The sequence below is a fragment of the Prinia subflava genome, chromosome Z (genome assembly GCF_021018805.1).
Source record: "Prinia subflava isolate CZ2003 ecotype Zambia chromosome Z, Cam_Psub_1.2, whole genome shotgun sequence".
Lineage (NCBI taxonomy): Eukaryota > Metazoa > Chordata > Aves > Passeriformes > Cisticolidae > Prinia > Prinia subflava.
The window spans coordinates 60,481,333-60,491,206 of NC_086283.1; the positions used below are offsets into that span (position 1 = coordinate 60,481,333).

The 9,874-nt window shown below is 53.1% G+C and overlaps 1 protein-coding gene across 1 annotated transcript; it reads left to right on the plus strand.

Moving 5' to 3' along the window:
- Positions 1–4,741: 4,741 nt before the first annotated feature.
- FOXE1 (forkhead box E1) lies at positions 4,742–9,874 on the plus strand. Its single transcript, XM_063422011.1, has one exon. It carries the CDS (start codon positions 4,824–4,826, stop codon positions 5,697–5,699), a length of 876 nt encoding a protein of 291 aa, XP_063278081.1. The 5' UTR covers positions 4,742–4,823; the 3' UTR covers positions 5,700–9,874.

The following is a 9,874-nucleotide window of genomic DNA, read 5'->3' on the forward strand; positions in this document are numbered from 1 at the left end:
CCATGTTTAACTGTTTAGGGGTGCTGGCACAGAACTCAGTTTGCCTGACAAGCTGTGCTCCTCCTCAGGAAACCCAGTATGGAGTGTACCTCACTTGCTGCGAGAGTCACTCCTGGCCTGTGTCCAGCCCCATGCACGGTGTTCCCTGGAGCCTCTGCAGCAGGGCCTCAGCTGGGACCAGCACATAAGGCATTCCTGCCCCAGGACACCACTCACATCTTTCCTTTGCTGGGCTTCCCAAGCTTTCCAGCAGTCCCATGCTCACTTTTGTGGTGGCTCCTCTAGGCTGGAGCCTTGCCTCGTCCTGTGTCAGCCACTCCCTCTAGTTCAGCGCTGCCATCACCCCAGAGCACCAATCCTCCCATGCCGTATGGCCAACTCTTTTGCCATTACGCTGCTCACACTGAATTCCTGAGTGGCACAGGGTCCTAAGGGAATGGTCAGATGTGGTGTTCTGCTCTGAGGGACTCTGCCCTGCCCACCTGCACCCGCCCCTGTTGCAGCTCACCTGCTGCAGGTCGTGTTTCCCTGCAAGAACCAGGGGAGCTGCTGGGCTGTCAGGCAAGCATGCTTGGTGCCCTGCCCAGGTAGAACCAAGCTGGATGGAGGCTAAACCTGCCCATGGCTGTTGCCCCAATTTCTGGCCTGAGACATGGCCTGTATTAAAGACACCATGATGTTTTGGCCTTTTCTACAGAAGAATGACCACACCAGCTAACTCAAATCTCCCACATTAACCTGGCTATATCCATGTGATTCTCTCAGCAAGCAATTCTTTCCCCCCGCAGCCCCGATTTCCCATAGAAAACTCAACAAAGGGATGAAGAGCTGCAGTAATTTGGAGAAACAGCACCAATACTAAACAAGCAGGCTACTGATGGAGGTTGCAACTTTGCCCCCACTAGACAACGCAAGTGAACAGCTGGTGAAAATAAGCAGTATCCTTGTAGTATGTTGCTTTCCAGCTTCTCTTCTGCCACATGGTCGCACTCCATGTTCAGCTGCACATCAGTTCTCTCTTAGAAGTTTCACCTTGACCCCATACCACAATCTAGCCACAAAGAGTTTCCAAAACCCATGCAATCACTTCCTGTTCTTGTCTCCCACTAACTCCAGTTAGGTGCAAAATATCTTAAGCTCATTCACTTTGGATACTTCTTCATGGAATGTGCTCTGAAAGTGCATGAATGATGTCATGCCATCACCTGTCTTATTCTAAAAGGCTCGGGCTAATGGACCACTCTCAGATCTTAATCGCAAGCTGCAGGTAGGGTTAAGCTCCTTGTCACAAGGTATCGTATGCCTGGCTGTGATGCTCTCCACACTTGTAACAGCAAGGTCCTGGCACCAAACACACAGCCAATAAAACCCCCAAACTTGCCATTCCATGACAGATACAGCTGAGCTTGGGGTGGTGGCTGTGCCATGGGTGTATGTTCTCACTTGATATGCATCCAGCCAGTCTGATCTGGGATTTTGATTTTGCCCTTAACTTGGAGCACAATAAATACAGCCCTGTTGTTCCTGAGACACAGAGGCAAAACTTTTCCTCACCTCAGAGAGGAGAGGAATTCTGATGTAGAAACAGAACTATCAACGTGCTGCACATGAAGAGGCTCTTCACAAATTTAGTGTCCACTTCCCCTTGTTTGGTTGAAGTGGAAGAAGCTGGTCAGGTCATAGGATTAACAAGGAGCAGAGTGTCCCCATAGTCTACCGTTGAGGCATCTCAATGCTGTTGTTTTGTAACACGGCAACTATGTGGGAGTGAACTGGATTTTTTTCCATGGGTGGAAATTGCTCTTGGAGATCCAAGCAGATGGGATTTTGATTGGGGTCATTCTCTAGCAGCTATCAGTACTAACAAACACCATTCTTGAGAGGCCAAGGTACAGTGCCCTTGTGCAGGGTACAACTCTGCAGTGCAGTGGTCTCACAATTAATGATCACTTTGCCCAGCTGAAGGCTGCAGACCTTAGTGTTGGTAGTATCTGAGCTGAGAAATTTAGACAGAAAAAATGGTAACTCTAAACTTTTTCCCAGAAACCAAAAGAAAGTTCAAGTGTATGGGTAATACAATGTAGATATCATACATTTTTTATTGTATTATGAACTCCATTATGAACAGGTTTAATCAATGCATGGTGTTTTCCATCTTACTTACTCTTATTCTTCCTCCAGCACGATGGAATCAAAAGAGAAAACAATGTTTCACAAGCACGAACACCAACTGTTCTGCTCCAGCAACAGGCACCACTTGACTTACCAGTGGAGGAGATCTGCAGTCCAAGATCCATGGGTGAATGTGAGTTTCATGCTCTCCATAGTTCCCTCCCCGTGGGAACTGGTACTCAAAAGAGACATAAGTGCTTAAAATGGGACATACTCCTGCTCCCAAAGTAGAGACTTAAAAGTGTTTTTAAATAGGTTTATGATAATGTCAGATTGAGGATAGTCTCCAGAGCATCATGTTATACAACTCCCACTTTCACTCACAAATACTGGCACCACAGTTGAAGCTGTGCTATGTGGAAAGGAGAAGGGACAAGAGCCAGCACATGCTGTTTGGGTATCCATTTCACTCTGCTTTGGGATCTGCCAAGCAAAGTGCTTACTTGGGAAAGGATTTTCGTCACCAGCAGGGGGGCAAAAGCAGCTGTTCAGCACACCATCCCTCCTCAGAACACACCTCTTTCATTCCCCATCCTCTACAAGTGCAAAGCGAAGCACGATCTGACTTTGCCCTCTGGAGGCATAGAATTGGCATGGCACAGAGAGACGCAGCCCCAGAGGTGACTGAACTACAGCACTGCCTTTTGGAACATCTGATAGGAAAATCCATTCCCCGCTGCAGCTTCCCATGAGCCAGAAGGCAGAGCATTACTGGTGAGGCAGCTTTATACTGAAGGAGATGCGTTTTGGTTCTTACAGGCTAATACTACCCTAGTCTGCTGTGCACTTCAAGAACGTGGGTATTGGTACAGGAGGTTGATTTTCCACTTTTGACACAAACTCTGCAGCATGTGATTTGAAATACTGCCCAGTGTCTGCATCCAGCTACTGGACACACTACACACCCATGTGGGTCCACAGCAAGTGCTACTTCATGGTTTATTCTGCTAGCTCCATAGGACTTTTTGCTATCTCCCAGATTGCTGGGAAGCTACAGAGATAAGCAGGTGGCCAGTGACTCCTGGGTGCTTTATTTAGCTGGAAAGCAGGGCTGGGGTTTGTTTGCTGCATGGAAATGGAGCCTCTCTAACACACACACACACAAATTTTTCTCCAAGCAGATAAACAGCTCAACAACTCTGTTGGACACCTCCAAGGGAGCCGTGTTTCACTAGGATAAACAGCTCTTACCTCCCCTTCCTCTCTTAAAAATCATTTGCCCAAGAGGGCTTTGGAAAAGCTTCCCCTGTAGACTCAGCAGTGCACTTGTGACTCAAGTTCTGGAAGAACTGGCAGGAGACACCAAGACATGGGTAGGATCAGGTGTACAGCCATGCACAGCACCTGCACACCTGTGTGCATCCACCTCTCTGCACACACATCTGTCTACATCTGTTTCTTGCTTGCATGCCCACATGCAAGCCTCGGGTCCAGCCACGTACCTGTGTGCTGGCATTTGTTGCTATGCACACTTGCCTGCCAGTGCACACCCACAGACTCTCACTCATCCTCATCCCCACACCAGTGCCCTTGCACATCCATGTGCCCACTCATGCGCACCCTTCCACGCACACACATGCCTGTGCACACCTGCACACACTTTCCACCTCACCTCTAGGACGTCCTGCCATCTCCTTTGTATTCTGGCTTGCAAGGAACATCATGCCAGCAGGGGAAGAGGCTGTGCTGTCCCCAGGCCTGTGGGTATGTGTCACAGGGGTCGAAGTCCTGGGCAGGCATTCCTCACTGGCTGGCACACTCACCTGGGTCTGACCCTCAGCCCCAAGTAGCTGAGCAAATATGAGGGAGCTGGCAGGTATGTCCCAGAAACAGCCTGTGGAGAGAGCCTGGCATCCTTCCTGGTTGGATCACGGACCTATGGGGTCCAGTGGCATAAGGATCAGGGACAAGCAGGTGAGCTCAGGGGTAAACCAGGGGCACAGGAGCCTAACTCTGTGGCAAATCGCTGCTGGGTACCAGCTACGAGGGCCCCAGCCTCAGTGCATTCTTCATAGCAGCTCTTCACGCAAATCGCCGAGCCTAAGCCCGTACTTACTATCACTCCCCACGCAGATCTGTCACCGGGTGGTTTTTTCCAGCCTAATTTGTTTCGACAGCTTGATTTCCGCAAAGATGCGTGGGGTTCCCTGGGCAACGCTGCCCGGGGTCGACTGTCCCGGGCGGACAGGCAGCATCCTCTCCGACAGCGGCGGCCGGTCATCGCTGCCACCTCTCCCCGCGGCCGCCGGCACAACCGGCCCCGAGCCCTACGGGGAGCCGCGTTAAGCGGCCGTGCCCGGACACCCGCACCGAGGTCCCGGAGACGTCCCCGCTCCGCTGGGTGTCCGTCGCTCCTCCGGAGCTGCGCGCTCCCGACGGCGGCGGGTCTGCGGCGCCCCGACGGCGCTGGGGACGGGGACCAGCGGAGAGGGCCGGGAGGGGGGTGCCGGGCAGGGCGCTGCCCCTACCCGCGGCGGCAGCGGCGGCAAGCCCGGCCCTGCCCGCGCCTCCCGGGCGGCGGGGCGTAGCAGGGGGAGTGCCGGCCGCCCGGGCGCGGAGCCGCCGGACACCGCCGCATAAAAGCCGCGGTCGCTAAGCGCTCCGCTTCCTCGGCTCGGCTGGGTCCGGCGCGGAGCCGCTCCGACGGCCAGATGACAGCCGAGAGCCGGCTGCCGCCGGGCCCCCCGCCGCCGCCCCCGCTGCTGAAGGCGGACGCGGTGCCGCCGGGAGAGGAGGCGGCAGCGGCGGCAGGGGCGCGGGGCGGACGGCGGCGCCGCAAGCGTCCGGCGGAGCGGGGCAAGCCGCCGTACAGCTACATCGCCCTCATCGCCATGGCCATCGGGCAAGCGCCCGAGCGGCGACTGACGCTTGGCGGCATCTACCGCTTCATCACCGAGCGCTTCCCTTTCTACCGCGACAGCCCCCGCAAGTGGCAGAACAGCATCCGCCACAACCTCACCCTCAATGACTGCTTTGTCAAGGTGCCACGGGAGCCCGGCCGCCCCGGCAAGGGCAACTACTGGACGCTGGACCCTCACGCCCGCGACATGTTCGAGAGCGGGTCCTTCCTCCGCCGCAGAAAACGTTTCAAGCGCAGCGACCTCTCCACCTACCCGGCCTTCCTCGCCGAGCGCCCCGTCGCTCCCTGCCGCCTCCTCCCGCTGCCCGCCCCGCCGCCCCCCGCCGACCTGCCCCAGGCACCCGCCGCCGCTTCCTGCGCCTTCGCCGCCGCCTTCCCCGCGCAGGGCTGCGCCTCCGCCGCCCTGCCCCACGCCTATGCCCCGCTGCCCACCGCTCCCGGGCCGTACGCGCCCGGAGGCCACGGGCCGCTGTACGCGCCGTCGGGGCGCATCGTGCTGCCCGCCTCTTCGCCCGGCAACTCTTCACCCTACGGCCGCCGCTCCCCCGCGCCCTACCCGCCGCTGTCGCACGCCTACGGCGCCGGAGGGCAGCTGAGTGCCGCCGAGCCCGCACCGCGGCACTGCGCCTATCCCGGAGGCCCCGACAGGTTCGTCCCGGCGCTCTGACCCACCCTGGAGAGGCCCGACAGCGCGGACCGGAGCCCGAGAGACGGCCGTCTGCGGGGGTCGCCCGGCACAGCTGCTCCTGGCGCTGCCCGGGAAGATGCTGAAGAACCGTGGGCTGCACCTATGCATTTTGCCATCTGCCCAGGCTTCCTGGCGAGGAGTGTCACAGTCAGCCTGGGGACCTGGGGTGTCCTGTGCAGCCTGTCCGCTCTCGGCAGAAAAATCCTAGGGACTCCCAAGTGCTTGGATGGGACAAGCAGTCTTTTCCTCTTCTACAGCCTTTCCTGGGGCAGGTGCTCAAAGCTTTCTGCCAGGCTTCCACCGCCCTGGCACACCCAAATGGACCCTTTCTAGTCTACCCAGGAAGATTTCACGTTTAAAAATCTCTCTGCTGTTGATGGTTTTTTTATTTTTTAGACCATTAAATGTCTGTTGATGAGGTAAAGGGGGGAGGCAAGAGGAAGCATTCCCTGGCCTCGTGCAGGCAAAGTGGTAAAAATAGAATGTGTGACAGTGACGTGTGTCACTGTAGTGTGGCATGTCCCTGATGGCTATTGCACTAGCCCTAGGGTTTACACCAGCAGTGTGGTCAAGGCTGGAGAAGGTTTGGATGCCAGGGCTGCAGAAAAATGCATCAAGTCACATTCTTCCAGGTGTTGTGCTCTGTGCTGCAGGGGTGGGAACAGCAGTGGGATTGGAAATACAAAGATTTCTACCACGAGCATGCCCACCCCCTGTAGGAGGGACACATGGAGGCTGTGGGACCTCTGCCTTTGGAGGTCTTTCCAGCTTGACTGGACAGAGCCTGATCTGCCTCTGAAGTTGTAGCCATCATTGAATTTGGACTTGTTTTGAGTGGAGACCTAATCCTGAGGTCTGCAGAGGTACTTACAGCCTAAATTACTTTGATCCCAAGATCAACCCAGCTCTGTCTGTAGCCTAGAGAAATTGGCATATATGGGAGAAAATTTTTGTTTCTGGAACACAAGAGGGAGGTTATGGTGCCTTTTCATCTGCAGTTGCTCCACTTTCAAGCTTTCCTGGGATTGAAAAGAGCCTAGAGAAAGATGGAGATAGAACAACTAATAGGAATGTCTGTGAGACAAAAGCTTGAAACTGCATCAATGGGGAAGCTCAAGCATACGCCTCCCAACAGATCTCACTGCCCTGGAAAGGGGTCTGGAGCTGTAATGGATACCCCGGGCTCTGCTTGGGGCTGTGGCTGTAGAGGGAGCTGACATATCCCTGCTCCCAGGTGTTCTTATACAGCTCTTTTTTCCCGCAGAGGTGGGGAATGTGTGTGTCCACAGGCCAGGAGGAGGTTGGTGAGAAGATCCTGGTGGGGCCTTGTATGGGGAGAAGGAGTGAGAAAGTGCAGCCAGAGCCTCAGCAAGAGCTTTGGAAAAACAGACAGGGTGCAAATACACCAGAGTCTTTCACACTAGGGAAGGGTATAGATCATAGTATAACTTAGGTGGAAAAGATGTTGGGAATTTTCTGTTCTAATCTGTTGAATTTTTTATTGGGAATTTTCTGTTCAAATCAGGGTCAGCTATGACTCAGACCAGTAGGCTCAACCCTATGTAATTGAGTCTTTGTCACCTCCAAGAATGGAGACAGCACAGTCTCTTTGGGCAACCTGGGTGTCCTTGTGAGGGGGAGAAGTTTCTTCTTGTACCCTCCATTTAGCACTTCTCTAGTCTCATTTCTTGTTTACTGTCTCTTGTCCTGCTGCTGTGCTTTGCTGCAAAGAGCTTTTGATCCATGAAGACACCTGTACCTTCTGCTCTGCATTTTTCAGATGAGGTCCTCAGCAGGAAGAAATTCAACTTGTGGGTCCGCATATCCAGGTGGGACATGAGAGAGGAAATGGAGTGGAGCAGGAAGGTGGTTGAGTGTCCTCACAGCACAGCTTGGTGTGCAGAAGAGTAAAGCCCTCTGCAGTAGGCAGGCAGAAGTTAAATGTCTGCCTTCTGTGGGGCTGTGAGGTAGGACATAAGTTTTGGATTCAAGGGTGCAAAGTGCCAGGGGTGGCATGTGATAAGCCAGCTCCTGGGCTAGAAGGAGACTGAGACTGACCTGATAGCACTGTCGTGTGTCCATGTAGACATGTCTGTGCCACTGCAGGAAGCTGCTGTCCATACACGGAGCTGGGGAGGCTGCTCCGTATATGGAGCCAGTGGGGGTGGGCACAGACAACAAGCGTAAGCACGACTCAACTCTTTGGTGTGCTGAGGTCAGTCAGATTTTTCCTTTCCTATCCTTTCTGAAGAGCTACGTTGTACTTCCTTGTTCTTCATGGTCCTGGCACATCCAGAAGCTGCTACCATGCTGGAGAGAGCTGTCTCAGCCAGAGGCAGGTCTCCCTAGCAGCTGTGCTAACACCTCTCCCAACTTTCCCTTCACCATCTGGAAGAGGCTCTCTAAACCTAGCTGTGCCAGCTCTTAGTATTTTTGACAGCTGCTGGCGCTGCTTTCATTGCCTGCAAGGACTGCAATGCCAGCAGCAAGCCACGCCAATCTCTTGCTCATTTGGGGGTAGCTGGGAGAAGAACTGTGTCCTGCCTTTAAATGCTTTCTTTCCTTCCTGTAGAAGCAGTTATCAATGTGGACTAGATAATTTTCATAGAATCATAGCAATGCTGAGTTGGAAGGGACTCATCAGAATCATCAGGCCCAGCTCCTGTCCCTACACAGGGCACCCCAAGAATCACACCATGTGCCTGAGAGTGTTGTCCGAATGCTTCTTGAACTCTGTCAGGCCTGGTGCTTGCTCCATGGGGAGCCTGTTCCAGTGTTCAGCCACCGTCTGGGGTGATACCCAACCTAAACCTCCTTTCATGCCTCCATGAATCTTGTCATTGGTCATGAGAGTGAAGAGCCTAGATGTCTTCTGGCCCGTGTTCCCTTCATTTTGTTCTCTGCTTCAGCCCTTGTGCTAGTTTAGAGTTCAGTCTGAAAAAAGATCACCAGTGATGATACAGGTTTTGTGGAAGATGCTTCTGAGCTCAGATAGCAGGCAGTTCAGGGAGCAAAACTCAGTGTCTGAAGGACAAGCCTGACAGAGCTAGGTGACTTAAAATGCACAGATTGGGTTGTTTGCCGAGAAGGTCTAGATGCTTGTTCTTGATTCTCTCCAGATCTCTTACACCTACAAACTAGGGAAACCGGGCATATTTAGATGGTAAATTTTTTGCAGCAAGTACAGTGATAAGCTTGCTGCATCAAGAACCTAAGACATGGTCAAAAACTGCATAAGAAAGACATGGTCAAAACCTGCATCTAGAAAGCTAGAAACCCTGGGCAGGACTGTGAAGAGCTACTGGGACCATTCAAGGGACTCTATATCTGTGTGGCATCTGTGCTTCAAGGTTTTTGAGGTAAAACCAGACAAAGCTAAACCTGCCCCTTGCTAGTGCTGGCAGTCCTCCAACCTCCCACTTGAAGCAGGCCTGAAAACTCCAGCAGTCCCTTCCCACCAGCACTGCTGTGGTTTTGTGGCTCCTCCAGCCTCTCTGAGTTGTTGTGTGGGCTCAGGTGCCAAGGGTGCGCTGAGCACTGCAGGTCTGTCCAGGCTGTGCCTTGTGGCACTGAGATGTGCTGGCCCTGTGCCCACATGTGACGTGGGACTGCCTGACCACTGACAGAGGAAGATACGCTTGTCCTGTCCTTGGGGAGCCATGGGGTTGGGTCTCTGTGAGGATATGGGGATATGCCAAGGGGATATGTTAGACAATTTGATCTCAGTATATGCTTGTGCCATGGGGATGTTAAACATGTGGATCTCAATGTGTTTTTGTCTGGCACGTTGCTTGTAATTCTCAAGTGTCACCAAGAATAAGAAAAAAATTGATTTCTGGAAGTTCTATTGTAAATACCTAAGAGCCTTCCTTTTAGCAAAGTTAGTCTAAGTTTCAAACTACTCTTTTGATTTCTGTCAGAAGAGTCCAATAAATCTGGATTGTAAACCTGTAGGAAACTCTTACATGTAAGCACTGATGAGAAGAGAGAGGGGCCTTGAAAGTACTCATTCCTCAAAGGACAGAGCCTCTTGATTCCTCTTCTGCCCAAGTTTTGGTATAGTCAGGCCCTGAGTAGACTTTGAGAAAGAAGTGGACTATACAGCCTAGGAGAATATTATTTTCTATATTGGAGATTTTTTTTTTGTATTTACT